Source organism: Oncorhynchus masou, chromosome 24 (genome assembly GCF_036934945.1).
Source record: "Oncorhynchus masou masou isolate Uvic2021 chromosome 24, UVic_Omas_1.1, whole genome shotgun sequence".
NCBI classification, from domain to species: Eukaryota; Metazoa; Chordata; class Actinopteri; order Salmoniformes; family Salmonidae; genus Oncorhynchus; species Oncorhynchus masou.
In genome coordinates, this window is record NC_088235.1 from 38,973,245 (window position 1) to 38,990,324 (window position 17,080).

The window sequence follows — 17,080 nt, forward strand, 5'->3', positions numbered from 1 at the left end:
TGACCACGTCTCCATTTTGTTGCTTCCTGCCTACAGACAGAGACTAAAACAAGAAGCTCCCGCGCTCAGGTCTGTTCAACACTGGTCCAACCAATCGGATTCCACGCTTCAAGACTGCTTCGATCAAGCCGACTGGGATATGTTCCGCATTGTGTCCAACAACAACATTGACGAATATGCTGATTCGGTGAGCGAGTTCATTAGAAAGTGCATTGACGATGTTATACCCACAACAACGATTAAAACATTCCCAAACTAGAAACCGTGGATTGATTGCAGCATTCGCGCAAAACTGAAAGCGCAAACCACTGATTTTAACCAGGGCAAGGTGACCGGAAACATGACCGAATAAAACAGTGTAGCTATTCCCTCTGCAAGGCAATCAAGCTAAGCGTCGGTATAGAGACAAAGTAGAGGCGCAATTCAACGGAACAGACACGAGGTATGTGGCAGGGTCTACAGTCAATCACAGATTACAAAAAGAAAACCAGCCCGTCGCGGACCAGGATGTCTTGCTCCCAGACAGACAAAATAACTTTTTAACTTGCTATGAGGACAATACAGTGCCACTGACAAGGCCCGCTACCAAAACCGGCGGACTCTCCTTCACTGCAGCCGACGTGAGTAAAACATTTAAACGTGTTAACCCTCGCAAGGCTGTAGGCCCAGACGGCATCCCCAGCCGCGTCCTCAGAGCATGCGCAGACCAGTTGGCTGGTGTGTTTACGGACATATTCAATCAATCCTTATCCCAGTCTGCTGTTCCCACATGCTTCAAGAGGGCCACCATTGTTCCTGTTCCCAAGAAAGCTAAGATAACTGAGCTAAACGACTACTGCCCCGTAGCACACACTTCCGTGAGTGAAGTGCTTTTGAGAGACTAGTCAAGGACCACATCACCTCCACCCCACCTGACACCCTAGACCCACTCTAATTTGCTTACCGCCCCAATAGGTCCACAGACGACGCAATCGCAGCCACACTGCCCTAACCCATCTGGACAAGAGGAATACCTATGTGAGAATGCTGTTCATCGACGACAGCTCAGCATTTAACACCATAGTACCCTCCAAACTCGTCATCAAGCTCGAGACCCTGGGTCTCAACCCCGCCCTGTGCAACTGGGTACTGGACTTCCTGATGGGCCGCCCCCAGGTGGTGAGGGTAGGTAACAACATCTCCACCCTGCTGATCCTCAACACCGGAGCCCCACAAGGGCGCTTTCTGAGCCCTCTCCTGTACTCCCTGTTCACCCACGACTGCGTGGCCATGCACGCCTCCAACTCAATCATCAAGATTGCAGACGACACTACGGTGGTAGACTTGATTACCAACAACGACGAGACGGCCTACAGGGAGGAAGTGAGGGCCCTCGGAGTGTGGTGTCAGGACAATAACAAAACAACAAAACAAAGGAAATGATTGTGGACTTCAGAAAACAGCAGAGGGAGCACCCCCCTATCCACATCGACGGGACAGTAGTGGAGAGGGTAGTACGTTTTTAAGTTCCTCGGCGTACACATCACGGACAAACTGAATTGGTCCACCCACACAGACAGCATTGTGAAGAAGGCGCAGCAGCGCCTCTTCAACCTCAGGAATCTGAAGAAATTTGAAGAAATATCACAGTGCAGGTGCATTTATACGGAGACTTGATTACACACAGGTGGATTGTATTTATCATCATTAGTCATTTAGGTCAACATTGGATCATTCAGAGATCCTCACTGAACTTCTGGAGAGTGTTTGCTGCACTGAAAGTAAAGGGGCTGAATAATTTTTCGCGCCCAATTTTTCAGTTTTTGATTTGTTAAAAAAGTTTGAAATATCCAATAAATGTCGTTCCACTTCATGATTGTGTCCCACTTGTTGTTGATTCTTCACAAAAAAATACAGTTTTATATCTTTATGTTTGAAGCCTGAAATGTGGCAAAAGGTCGCAAAGTTCAAGGGGGGCGAATACTTTCGCAAGGCACTGTACATACCCTACATTACCCATCTCATATGTATATGTATATACTGTACTCTATCATCTACTGCATCTTTACGTAATACATGTATCACTAGCCACTTTAAACTATGCAATTTTGTTTACATACCCTACATTACTCATCTCATATGGATATACTGTACTCGATACCATCTACTGCATCTTGCCTATGCCGTTCTGTACCATCACTCATTCATATATCTTTATGTACATATTCTTTATCCCTTTACACTTGTGTGTATAAGGTAGTAGTTGTGGAATTGTTAGTTTAGGTTACTCGTTGGTTATTACTGCATTGTCGGAACTAGAAGCACAAGCATTTTGCTACACTCGCATTAACATCTGCTAACCATGTGTATGTGACAAATAAGATTTGATTTGATTTGTAAGCTATATTTAGAATTTGATACATTTCCACATTTATTTACTGAAAATGGGACTATGAAAACACTCAAGTCAATAAATAGAGCTGAAAGCTTTAAAAAATAAAATGAGAAATAATGAGTGAGTTACTTGCAGTAAAAACATTGTCAGCAGATCGCTTGTCATTGCAAACATTATGCTTGTATTTCACTTAAACATTCCACACAGTGTTATTTCCCACAAAAATAACAGTCTCGACCTGAAATGGATGGTTGTATACAGCTCCTAGACATATCTCTAGTGCATATATATGAGATCATTTCAGCTTTTGGGAGTGTTTTAAGGTAGTTTATTGAAATGTTACTGTGTGCTGAAGCATTCAGCACAGCCCATTCTAAGCACTGGTTAAAGTAGCCTAATCATACCCAGATATGTCTATGTATTCAAATCTATAGAAATAGAATCTAGATTATATTTCAATGTACAAATCTGCAGAGTCAAGTCTAAAGACCACACACTAGTGAGAGGATAATCAATATTTAAAATAATCTGTGTACGAAGCAATCCATTGAGCACTAGGGAAGGACTAGATGATAGCGTGCTAATTGAAGTGGACAGCCAACCCAAAGGGAGCTTATCCCTCTTCAAATGAAATGAGTCATTTCCTCCCTGTCCCCCTCAGCAACCCCTATAGTAGTACTCAGAGTTGAGTGGAGGACACGCGGACACTGTGTGGGGTTTGGCCCAGGAGGCCAATGTAGGCTCCTGAGCAGAGAGACCGGTATGTACAGTGGTTCTTCCTTTAAAAGTTGCGTCATATTGCAGCACACCTTGCGGGCTGCCGCAGAATTCTATGGCATGTTATTTAATTGTCAGGCATTGTTACCATTAGTGCTCGTTTGACCATGAGGGCATCTTTGAGAAGCATTTAATAGCCTTCAATATTGGCTGTACTAGAGAATGTAATAAGTTTTTTTTTTTTTAGAACATAGTATATGGAATTAATTTTAACAAATGTATCTTAATTTGATTAATATCATGGTGTTTCTATTCCAAGAAAAACTAAACCCTCAGTTACCGTTAGGATGAAATATGGTGCTGTACAATGTGACGGTCGGGAGTAGATAACAGTACTAAGAGCATACCATTTCCACACCCTAATTGTAGTCTAACCAATATTCAGTGAAAATACAAATCTAATTGATTTATCAAGACCAGTCCCCATGTTTGTCTCAGAGCAGTGTGAAACGGTGCTGAAATAGTTGACCACAGCGGGTAGGCTATTGCTTCAAATCGTTTTGCTTCTAACTTCAATAAGCTTTTTAAGTAAATAAGACCTACATCACTTTTAACAGCACATTACTCAACACTAGTGAGACTCATGTCGCCTACGGTAGACCTACAGTATATCTAAAACTATTTTTTTCCAATGATGTGACTCTACCAATAATTACATTTAGAGGGTTGGAATATTCTAAATCAATATCAAAGGGGCATTATTCATTAGATATTTTCACAGACCATATTTGCCCTAAGGGGCTTTTATATAATTCTAAATTAATAATGATAATAATAATTGTGTGCCGCCCTATGGGACTCCCAATCACGGTTGGATGTGATACTGCCTGGATTAGAACCAGGGACTGTAGTGATGCCTCTTGCCCTGAGATGCAGTGCCTTAGACCACTGCGCCACTCAGGAGCCATGATCAATATGACATACAGTGCGGCAAAAAAGTATTTAGTCAGCCACCAGTTGTACAAGTTCTCCCACTTAAAAAGACGAGAGGCCTGTAATTTTCATCATAGGTACACTTCAACTATGACAGACAAAATGATTTTTTTTAAATCCAGAAAATCACATTGTAGGATTTGTAATGAATTTATTTGCAAATTATGGTGGAAAATAAGTATTTGGTCAATAACAAAAGTTTATCTCAATACTTTGTTTAATACCCTTTGTTGGCAGTGACAGAGGTCAAATGTTTTCTGTAAGTCTTCACAAGGTTTTCACACACTGTTGCTGGTATTTTGGCCCATTCCTCCATGCAGATCTCCTCTAGAGCAATGATGTGATGGGGTTGAGATCTGGAGACTGGCTAGGCCACTCCAGGACCTTGAAATGCTTCTTACGAAGCCACTCCTTCGTTGCCCGGGCGGTGTGTTTGGGATCATTGTCATGCTGAAAGACCCAGCCACGTTTCATCTTCAATGCCCTTGCTGATGGAAGGAGGTTTTCACTCAAAATCTCACGATACATGGCCCCATTCATTCTTTCCTTTACACGTATCAATCGTCCTGGTCCCTTTGCAGAAAAACAGCCCCAAAGCATGATGTTTCCACCCCCATACTTCACAGTAGGTATGGTGTTCTTTGGATGCAACTCGGCATTCTTTGTCCTCTAAACAAGTTTTTACCAAAAGGTTCTATTTTGGTTTCATCTGACCATATGATATTCTCCCAATCTTCTTCTAGATCATCCAAATGCTCTCTAGCAAACTTCAGACGGGCCTGGACATGTACTGGCTTAAGCAGGGGGACACGTCTGGCACTGCAGGATTTGAGTCCCTGGCGGCGTAGTGTGTTACTGGTGGTAGGCTTTGTTACTTTGGTCCCAGCTCTCTGCAGGTCATTCACTAGGTCCCCCTGTTTGGTTCTGGGATTTTTGCTCACGGTTCTTTTGATCATTTTGACCCCATGGGGTGAGAACTTGCGTGGAGCCCCAGATCGAGGGAGATTATCAGTGGTCTTGTATGTCTTCCATTTCCTAATAATTGCTCCCACAGTTTATTTCTTCGAACCAAGCTGCTTACCTATTGCAGATTCAGTCTTCCCAGTCTGGTGCAGGTCTACAATTTTGTTTCTGGTGTCCTTTGACAGCTCTTTGATCTTGGCCATAGTGGAGTTTGGAGTGTGACTGTTTGAGGTTGTGGACAGGTGTCTTTTATACTGATAACAAGTTCAAACAGGTGCCATTAATACAGGTAATGAGTGGAGGACAGAGGAGCCTCTTAAAGAAGAAGTTACAGGTCTGTGAGAGCCAGAAATCTTGCTTGTTTGTAGGTGACCAAATACTTATTTTCCACCATCATTTTCAAATAAATTCATTAAAAATCCTACAATGTGATTTTCTGGATTATTTTTTCTCATTTTGTCTGTCATAGTTGAAGTATACCTATGATGAAAATTACAGGCCTCTCTCATCATTTTAAGTGGGAGAACTTGCACAATTGGTGGCTGACTAAATACTTTTTTGCCCCACTATACACTGCTCAAAAAAATAAAGGGAATACAAAAATAACACATCCTAGATCTGAATGAATTAAATATTCTTATTAAATACTTTTTTCTTTACATAGTTGAATGTGCTAACAACAAAATCACACAAAAATTACCAATGGAAATCAAATTTATCAACCCATAGAGGTCTGGATTTGGAGTCACACTCAAAATTAAAGTGGAAAACCACACTACAGGCTGGTCCAACTTTGATGTAATGTCCTTAAAACAAGTCAAAATGAGGCTCAGTAGTGTGTGTGGCCTCCACGTGCCTGTATGACCTCCCTACAACGCCTGGGCATGCTCCTGATGAGGTGGCGGATGGTCTCCTGAGGGATCTTCTCCCAGACCTGGACTAAAGCATCCGCCAACTCCTGGACAGTCTGTGGTGCAACGTGGTGTTGGTGGATGGAGCGAGACATGATGTCCCAGATGTGCTCAATTGGATTCAGGTCTGGGGAACGGGCGGGCCAGTCCATAGCATCAATGCCTTCCTCTTGCAGGAACTGCTGACACACTCCAGCCACATGAGGTCTAGCATTGTCTTGCATGAGGAGGAACCCAGGGCCAACCGCACCAGCATATGGTCTCACAAGGGGTCTGAGGATCTCATCTCGGTACCTAAAGGCAGTCAGGCTACCTCTGGCGAGCACATGGAGGGCTGTGCGGCCTCCCAAAGAAATGCCACCCCACACCATGACTGACCCACCGCCAAACCGGTCATGCTGGAAGATGTTGCAGGCAGCAGAACGTTCTCCACGGCGTCTCCAGACTCTGTCACATGTGCTCAGTGTGAACCTGCTTTCATCTGTGAAGAGCACAGGGCGCCAGTGGCGAATTTGCCAATCTTGGTGTTCTCTGGCAAATGCCAAACGTCCTGCACGGTGTTGGGCTGTAAGCACAACACCCACCTGTGGATGTCGGGCCCTCATACCACCCTCATGGAGTCTGTTTCTGACCGTTTGAGCAGACACATGCACATTTGTGGCCTGCCGGAGGTCATTTTGCAGGGCTCTGGCAGTGCTCCTCCTGCTCCTCCTTGCACAAAGGCGGAGGTAGCGGTCCTGCTGCTGGGTTGTTGCCCTCCTACGGCCTCCTCCACATCTCCTGATGTACTGGCCTGTCTCCTGGTAGAGCCTCCATGCTCTGGACACTACGCTGACAGACACAGCAAAACTTCTTGCCACAGTTCACATTGACGTACCATCCTGGATGAGCTGCACTACCTGAGCCACTTGTGTGGGTTGTAGACTCCGTCTCATGCTACCACTAGAGTGAATTCACCGCCAGCATTCAAAAGTGACCAAAACTTCAGCGAGGAAGCATAGGAACTGAGAAGTGGTCTGTGGTCACCACCTGCAGAACCACTCCTTTATTGGGGGTGTCTTGCTAATTGCCTATAATTTCCACCTGTTGTCTATTCGATTTGCACAACAGCATGTCAAATTTATTGTCAAACAGTGTTGCTTCCTAAGTGGACAGTTTGATTTCACAGAAGTGTGATTGACTTGGAGTTACATTGTGTTGTTTAAGTGTTCCCTTTATTTTTTTGAGCAGTATATATATATATATATATATAATGAGTCGTGCTAATAGCCCATCCTAGAAACATTGTTTGCAGAATTCACAGCCAAAAAAAAACACTTGTGAAAAACAGGGTTAATAATAATATTACCATTTCCCCCTTCCACTTGTTAAAGGTTTCAATTGATAGTTTAAAAAAAAATTAATTAGTATATTAGAGTTTAACTACAATATTTGTTGGAATATTTGTTCTGTATTTTCTGGTGGATTAAATTGAAATTGAAAATTTGAATTGAACTAATCACGGCCGGTTGTGATACAGCCTACCTAACTAAGAAATACATTTGACGATACAATTCTCTCCCTATCCTCCTTGGTAAGAGTCTATTGTCCTGCTAATAGCCCATAATGGCGCTGTACAACGTGACCGGTCGGGAGTAGGCTACAGTACTACAGTAAGAGCAAAATAATCCTAACATTTCCACCCGCTAATTGTAGTCCAAGTTTCTCTTAGTGTAACAACAGTTTTAGTAAGTAATACTGACAAGTAGTAACAAAAACATAAGTGACAGAGGAATAGTAATTCTTACACTATTGTTCTAAGTTCAATCACCTTCATCCTTGTCATACAATTAATTGAAATTCAATTTTGAAGTCGTGCACAATTATCAGTTTTTATTTGGTTTATGTCGCCTATTCATTGTCCGACACAGTAGCGCCTTGGGACCCAAAAGCATAATCAGTGCTCGAACTACCCCTTGCACTGATCTGGAGCAATGAAGTAGTGACGCAGGGTACCGTACTAAACCACAAATTACCTCTTAGTCCCGCAGCATAATCGCAACACTTTTAGTTGAGCAACCACTTTAGGTAGCATTATTAAATGTTAGAGACTGAATCCAAAGTGAGAGAAATCAGTGGGAAGTGATTCATATGCATAACATCAGTCCTCACTCACCCAGTCTACCTGGGGTTGCCCCTCCTTAAAAGTGACACTGAATGCCATAGAGGCCAGACACTGAAATGTGACAATGCCCCCCTCTAAGAATGTGCGCTAACCTGTCTGTCATTCAGAAGGGCAGGAATTGGCAGTGCTTTCACCTTGGCTCTTGGAGCTGGAAAAGCGAGTCATGGGCACCAATATGGAAAGTCTGTCAATCTGTTGCATTTTTCCCCCCAATATATTGAGAAATATAGGAATAAAAAAAAACGTGCATGCACCCTGTGAATGGTAGAAGAGGCACCATAAAGCTTTAAAGTCCTGCCTTAACTGGTGTAAAGGAACTCGGATGAAACCCTTCGTGATTTAATGTGCCAGTCAATCCCCTCTGCGACTAGGGTACTTTATTGTCTGTGTTAGGAACCCCAGAAACCCATTTGACAAGTGGGAAGTGGAACATTGGCGTTTAATCTCTCCTTAAGGTTTATAGTGAATTTGTGCACCTGACGATATATTCACAACTCAGTGTATAGGATGGGAATCGGTACCGAAGCGCCAAGTCTAGGTCCAAGAGGCTTCTAAACAGCTTCTACCCCCAAGCCATAAGACTCCTGAACATCTAATCAAATGGCTACCCAGACTATTTGCATTGCCCCTCCCCCACTTTTACACCGCTGCTACTCTCTGTTGTTATCATCTATGCATAGACACTTTAATAATAACTTTATCTACGTGTACATATTACCTCAGCTAACCGGTGTCCCCGCACATTGACTCTGTCCCGGTACCCCCCTGTATATACTCTCGCTATTGTTATTTTACTGCTGCTCTTTAATTACTTGTTACTTTTATTTCTAATTCTTATCTGTATTTTTTTTCCAGCTGCATTGTTGGTTAGGGGCTCTCATAAGTAAGCATTTCTGTAAGGTTGATGGTGGAATGTTGCCCCACTCCTCTTCAATGGCTGTGCGAATTTACTGGATATTGTCAGGAACTGATATACACTGTCGTACATGTCGATCCACAGCATCCCAAACATGCTAAATGGGTGACATGTATGGTAAGTATGCAGGCCATGGAAGAACTGGGACCTCATTCAGCTTCCAGGAATTGTGTACAGATCCTTGTGACATAGGGCCGTGCATTAGCATGCTGAAACATGAGGTGATGGCAGCAGATGAATGGCACGAAAATGGGCCTCGGGATCTCGTCACGGTATCTCTGTGCGTTCAAATTGCTGTCGATAAAATGTACTTGTTCGTTGTCTGCAGCTTATGCCTGCCCATACCATAACCCCACCGCCACCATAAGGGAGTCTGTTCACAATGTTGACATCAGCAAACCGCTCGCCCACATGACCCCATACACGTGGTCTGCGGTTGTGAGGCCGGTTGGACATACTGCCAAATTCTCTAAAATGACGTTGGAGGTGGCTTACGGTAGAGAAATGAACATTCAATTTTCTGGTAACAGCTCTGGTGGACATTCCTGCAGTCAGCATGCCAATTGCATGCTCCCTCATCAGTGGCATTGTGTTGTGACAGAACTACACATTTTAGAGTGGCCTTTTATTGTCCCCAGCACAAGGTGCACCTGTGTAATGATCATGTTGTTTAATCAGCTTCTTGATATGCCACACCTGTCACGTGGATGGATTATCTTGGCAAAGGATAAATGCTCACTAACAGGGATGTAAACAAATCTGTGCCAAAAAAAATAAGATGTTTTTTGTGCGTATGGAACATTTCTGGGATCTTTTATTTCAGCTCATGAAACATGGGACCAACATGTTACGTTTATATTTGTGTTCAGTATATTTCCAGTAATACCTTGAGCCTAATTTTAAAGCTGCACTATGATGTCGCTCCATAATTAGCATCCACAAAACACAAGGGCCTTAACACAAGCACTTCATCCATCGTGCAAAGTTGTTCCTTAAACTGCATATAGACGGGTTGGTTGTTCAGCAACAGAAATAATGAGTGTGGAACTATGGGGCAAAACATAAGGAATGGCCTAAATTGTTGACAACATGTAAGCTATTTATAGTCTCCAATGTTTATTGAAAACATCAATACATTTGCACAATGAGCACTTGTTTCTCAAATACATTGTTACAGTTGTTGGTTAGCGAACTTGCACATCTTTTGCCATATCAGCATTGACATGAAACCAGTCGAAACACCTCAAAACAGGACATGGTATCAAGAACTATATGAAAGTATCTGCAACGAGCCACTATAGATTCCCCACATGGCAGTTTCTTGTCATTCTTGCTAACAGTCTGAACATCCAGAATCACAACAACACGCTGACTTCTACCCCGTGGAAGAGCGCACATTTTCGTGATGTTGTCAGCTAACCCATCTATAACTGCTAGTCACCGTGATTGGTTAACGTCAAATCCGCTCTTACACAACAACATTCCTGTTGTATGCAAATCATATTTCAAGATCTCTCTCTAACCCCATCACCTCTTTAATCTCTCTCTAATCTCTCTCACCTCATTAATCTCTGTATTCCCCATGCTTTCTTTTCTTGTTTTCAGATCCTGGAGTTGGTCAAGGGAATGCACTATCAGCTGGCCTGCCAGAAGTACTTTGAACTGACGCACAGCGTAAGGACAGCTTTCATTTGGGGCCAGATGTAATTGGGGTGGCTTGCCTGCTATTGTGGGGACCGGAGGGAGGGCCCCGCAGGATATGCATGAAGCCTCTGGAGGGAGGGGCCTCCAGCTCTGTAATCACATCAATCATTAGCTGTCATATCCGTTTAACTTGTATGGGTTAATTATGGCACTTTAGATTAATTTAGCCCATAATAAATGACATTTATTTGATCTAATACCTTTTTAGTGGAGAACATTTTAGATCAGCAGTTTCAGTCACATTCGAGGCTTTTAATATTCAGGCCTTATTTAGGAGGGAGAAAAAATGTATGGGAAATAATCAGGGTAGAACTTGTTCTTATTGCTGTTTGTCTTGTAAGGAGTTGCTGTTATGCACGTTGATCATAGCAATTGCTTACATACGCCTGTGTTATTTCCAGCAACCCATAAAAGTATTTTTTGGGTCAGTGCTATTGGGAAAAGCAAATGAGTGGAAGCGCGTATCCGATACGTGTTGACAATTCGCGTGATTTTCCGTGCTGCACTGTTTATTGTATTTAAATTGGAAGCTCTACAGACTGACGGACTGGGGAGAGAGATGGCGTGAGTTTTTTTTTCGGGTTTTTTTTTCAGTGAGAAAGCAATAATCTAGAGATGTCAGTCAAGATTAGTTCTTTAACACGTGCCCCTGTCCCTCAGCGTTCAACGCAGCTGAAGTGACAGAATCCTGATGAGAATGTGGGCACGTAGCACCAAGATGTAAATGTTGACTATCTGCTATGTGACAGTTTAATTTGACTGAATTGGGGAAGGAGAGATGGGAGCAGTCTTTGATGTGAATGTTGGAGGTAAACTTTTCAGAATGTTTGCCATCGCTCTGGTGCAAAGTTTATTCTGAGAAGCTAATATCCTCTGATCACATTTCAATCTGATAACCCAGGAAAAGTACATGTAAAGCACTTTATACCGTAATCCCAAAAATATTTTAAAGGACAGATTTATGATAAAAAAAAGATTGTGATTTAATAAGGTTTTAGATTACCTAGCCTTTTTTGGGCACGTTTATGATAGTCGTGTTCTTTTTTTAAAAACCTCATTTCATCATTGCACATTCAAACTTTAGACCTCACAAGACCCATTTGTTGCCAGTTTCAGAGTTAGAGCCAAAATTCACTTTGAAAGTCAGTCCGATGAAAGTCAATTTGCTTCTTGACAAAAACACTTCCCCAGCCAAGCAAAGGACAATGTGTCTGCAGGGACCTAGCTACACCCTTGGGTGGGTGGGTCACATTGTTTCTGGTTACCAGCCTAAATTATCTTTATTGGTTGAGGTAATACTCCCATCAGAGCCTTCTAATGGCTTCAGCTCTACTCAACTTCTTTGCCTTACTTACAAGACCTACAGTTGAAGTCGGAAGTTTACATACACTTAGGTTGGAGTCATTAAAACTCATTTTTCAACCACTCCACAAATGTCTTGTTAACGAACTATAGTTTTGGCAAGTCGGTTAGGACATCTACTTTGTGCACGACACAAGTAATTTTTCCAACAATTGTTTACAGACAAATTATTTCACTTATAATTCACTGTATCACAATTTCAGTGGGTCAGAAGTTTACATGCACTAAGTTGATTGTGCCTTTAAACAGCTTGGAAAATTCCAGAAAATTATGTCATGGCTTTAGAAGCTTCTGATAGGCTGATTGACATCATTTTAGTCAATTGGAGGTGTACCTGTGGATGTATTTCAAGGCCTACCTTCAAACTCCGTGCCTCTTTGCTTGACATCAAAAGAAATCAGCCAAGACCTCAGAAACAAATTGTAGACCTCCACAAGTCTGGTTCATCCTTGGGAGCAATTTCCAAACGCCTGAAAGTACCGCGTTCATCTGTACAAACAATAGTACGCAAATACAAACACCATGGGACCACGCAGCCGTCATACCGCTCAGGAAGTAGACGCGTTCTGTCCCCTAGAGATGAAAGTACTTTGGTGCAAAATGTGCAAATTAATCCCAGAACAACAGCAAAGGACCTTGTGAAGATGCTGGAGGAAACAGGTACAAAAGTAGCTATATCCACAGTAAACGAGTCCTATATCGACATAACCTGAGAGGTCGCTCAGCAAGGAAGAAGCCACTGCTCCAAAACCGCCATAAAAAAAGCCAGACTACAGTTTGCAACTGCAAATGGGGACAAACATCCAGTACTTTTTGGAGAAATGTCCTCTGGTCTGATAAAACAGAACTGTTTGGCCATAATGACCATTGTTATGTTTGGAGGAAAAAGGTGGATGCTTGCAAGCAGAAGAACACCATCCCAACCGTGAAGCACGGGGGTGGCAGCATCGTGTTGTGGGGGTGCTTTGCTGCAGGAGGGACTGGTGCACTTCACAAAATGGATGGCATGAGGTAGGAAAATCATGTGGATATATTGAAGCAACATCTCAAGACATCAGTCAGGAAGTTTAAGCTTGGTTGCAAATGGGTCTTCCAAATGGACAATGACCCCGAGCATACTTCCAAAGTTGTGGCAAAATGGCTTAAGGACAACAAAGTCAAGGTATTGGAGTGGCCATCACAAAGCCCTGACCTCAATCCCATAGAAAGTGTTTGGACAGAACTGAAAAGGTGTGTGCGAGGAAGGAGGCCTACAAACCTGACTTAGTTACACCAGCTCTGTCAGGAAGAATGGGCAGAAAATTCACCCAACTTAATGTGGAAGCTTGTGGAGGCTATCCAAAACGTTTGACCCAAGTTAACCAATTTAAAGGCAATGCTACCAAATACTAATTGAGTGGATGCAAACTTCTGACCCCCCGGGAATGTGATGAAAGAAATAAAAGCTGAAATAAATCATTCTCTCTACTATTATTCTGACATTTCACATTCTAAAAATAAAGTGGTGATCCTAACTGACCTAAAACAGGGATTTTACTTATTAAATGTCAGGAATTGTGAAAAACTGAGTTTCAATTTATTTGGCTAAGGTGTATGTTAAATTCCGACCTCAACTATATATGTGTAGACTCGATAGTATCATAGATGTCCTTAATCTAGTCCACTATTGCAATTTATCCGTTTGGTAATTAACCTACGGGTTATGATTAATATTTGTGGGGCTTGTTTCTCCTTGTTGTAATATACTCACATTGTCACAGAGAACAATTAAATGCCTCTAATGGTGTTTCAGTAAACTCTGTCATTGCTTTCCAAGATCATCATTCATTGGACCCTCTGGAGGAATGAAACGGTGCTCTGGGTCATAGGTGCTGACTAATAGCCTGGAGCTGTACAGTCAGAGGGTCCCAGGGATAATTCCCCTGGAATAAATAAGATGGCAGCTCTGATAAACAGTGTGCTCTAACAGCCTTTGAAAGATAAATGGAACCACCCCACCACCTCTGAAATGAAAAATCCACATTTATGACATTCATGAGTCATATTTTAGTCCTGTCGTCCAAACTGCATGTTTGTGACATTTAATACGCATTGTGAAAGAATAGTTATTTTGTGTGGAGGGTATGGGCATCCCACCAATATACGACCCCTAATCTTTAAATGATTGTCATCATGGGGCACAAAGACGACCAACTCGTTTCTCCCTTACCTGCCACTGGGAGAATTAAGTATCTACCACTTCCTAGACTGATGGGGGTCACAATTGATAGTCGAATTTCGCAATGTTATTGATATTTACCTCTTTTTTTTTGCTACTGCAGGTACAACCGACTAGCGCTAGTCAGTTGTACCTGCGCCAAAACGCCTGTATTTTTAAAAAACCTGTAGAATCGCAATACATATTGTATGACCGCCGTATGTCCTACCTGGTTCCAGATCTGTGGGTTTGTACAGATAGATCTGTTGTTCCTCCCTCCTTGGCAGCGTTTATTAAAGGTCAAAATATAATACTTCACTGATTAAATATTTACACAGGAGCAATAAATCAAACAATAGAAAGAGTAATGAAATGGCAAGCTCCGAGATGCTTCACCTCGGATTATGGGAGCAGGAGGGTGCTGCAGCAGCAAAATTATTCAAAGATTGATTTGTTTCTGATCTTGGGTTCGGATTGTTTCATGTTTATGCATTTGTCATTTGTCACATCCAGAAGGCCAAGTGCTATGTGGTAATGCTGAGACAGATCCGGGTGTAATGGATTGCACAGTTCTGTACTCGTGAAACCTGTGGCTCTGAGATTTTTCCACTCTTTAATAAGTTTAATGCACAGACAGTGAACAGAGACAGGACAGTTAACAGGATAAATTAGATGTTTTTTTTCTTCTTAAATGAGTAGGGAACTTGTTTCTTTTTATGTTTCTGTAAGGAGTTTATTCCCATCAAATACTGCTGAGATATGTAGGCGTACATGTGGACCCACGCTGGTTCAAATACAGTCGAGCAGTCAGCTTGTATTTGCCTCGCTAGACAAAGGAATTAAACAATGATCTCAAGGTGATGGCAGGAGAGGGACTTAAATTGCCCTCATGCTTCGGAGTCTAAACAGTTCGGTCGGAAGAGTTCGTACATATATTATGACGACATTTTGTGGCGTTTTTGTTGATCAGTGATTGGTCAGTAGGGAATCAGTACTATTTTTTTATTAAGAAATACTGCACCAAACATCTTAGTTAGATGTAAAATTGGCAGACTAAGATCTCCTTGCTAAAAACGTCAAAATGAAGGTAAATATCTTAGACTATTTTAAGGTGTAAACTGGCTACGGCATCTCAAAATGGACAAACAGTACTATTGCTGCTCTTTTTCTTGTTTCTCAAGCGAAGGTCTTTTAAAGGAGTATGCGAGCACACTTGTTCGGTTCGGCTAGGCGCCAGCCAAATTGAAACATGCTGACACCTTATTCAGGGAGACTTGTTTTTAAAGCCGGTGTGTTCCCTCCCAATCACACTGTCTGGCTTGAAATAGGAGGGAGGAATTGCATCAGTTCAGAACACCAGAACAATGCCATTTAGTTAAATAACTGAAGCAGAGTTGTCTTTCTGACACTTCTGTCCAAGGTATTCTTTTTACCGTCTGACACCTAACAAAACTTGTTTCTGTTGCGTCCAGATTGAGGACTCTGGGTTTTCACTCAATCACCCCAACCAGTACTTCATGGAGAGCCAGAAGCTGCTAGGCGGTCCCGGGGCTGGGGAGAAGGTGGAAGTAAAGCGGGAGGACAACCCTGCCACCAAACCTCCTAACCCGTCCCCTCACCAAACACCAGGACCAGGGAACCTCCCTCAGGAGGTGGCAGGAGAAATAACAGAGGACCTGGATTCTTTCTTCCAAGATGCCTGATAACATTTCCTCACTGTGTAGATTTGAATAAGCTCCCATCCAGTCAAATGTTTTTTTACCAAGAATAATGATTTTCTATTCTTCTCAAATGTTCAACGCTGTCCTCTGTTTTACATGTATGTAGTAATAAAGTTGAATAATATGAAGATCTTCTCTTTGGTGCTTATTTGTTGGTTGACAAATGCAACACAATAACAAGCAAAAGATTCATCTTGACCTTAACCTCAATCTTGGGATTTACCAACAGTGGGACTACAATTCTCAAACCTGAACTTTGGAACAGTTGGATGCTCTTTCTAATTCATTGATGTGATGTATCTACAATTTTTCTCCCTGTTTGAAAGCTGACATTGGTGCAATTCTATTAATTTTGAAATAGTCTGTTTGGGAATGGTGTTGCCTCCCTTTTTTCTCTTCTGCGAGGCCCATTGCCTGCTCATTGGTCTATGACCAGAAACTATCCTCGCTGCCACAGAAGCAATGTCATTGTTTTTGCTCAAAAGGGATTAACCTAACGTAGCAGGTGTAAAATAAATGCCTGAAACTAGATCCCCTATATACTGGTCGAGAATTAAAAACCCTGTCGAGGGAGTTTCTCTTCTGCACTGTTCAACCAATCCAGTAAATGTTGAGGAGGAATTAAGTTAGTGTTGCCTTGTAACGTCCAAAAGTGGAAGATGTTACAGGCTCTCTTTCCATTTCCCTTGAAAACCAGAACAAGGGATGGATACAAGTAAACACAAGTTGTATTGCACTGCCTTGGAATACGCTTGATGCAATTTACCCAAAGCCCACCCTGTCTTGTAAGGCCTCTTGGCTAAATTACAGGTTAAAAGTGTTAGTTGCCCATAACCAAAGTGGTGTGGAAATAGCTAATATTTCTTTCAAATCTTTATCACATACTTACTCTCTTGGTTATTCAATTCACATCAGACCACAACATATACAATATCAGTGAATTCTGCACAGTGTAACTTGTCAAATTTGATCAGTTATGTTAGTTTCATATTTAGAAATGTGCTCAATGTTGAGAGATTTGAATATACTATATGTAGTTCATGTTGAGCTTACAAGCT

The 17,080-nt window shown here is 42.2% G+C and overlaps 1 protein-coding gene across 1 annotated transcript in view; it reads left to right on the plus strand.

Annotated features, from left to right (window-relative positions):
* Positions 1 to 16,150, plus strand: part of prim2 (DNA primase subunit 2) — a 103,887-nt gene extending 87,737 nt beyond the window's left edge. Inside the window, exons 13-14 of the mRNA XM_064933870.1 lie at positions 10,644 to 10,712; positions 15,774 to 16,150. Coding sequence (XP_064789942.1) covers positions 10,644 to 10,712; positions 15,774 to 16,004 — 300 coding nt within the window. The 3' untranslated portion in view covers positions 16,005 to 16,150. The remainder of the gene's footprint in view (positions 1 to 10,643; positions 10,713 to 15,773) is intronic.
* Positions 16,151 to 17,080: the final 930 nt, after the last annotated feature.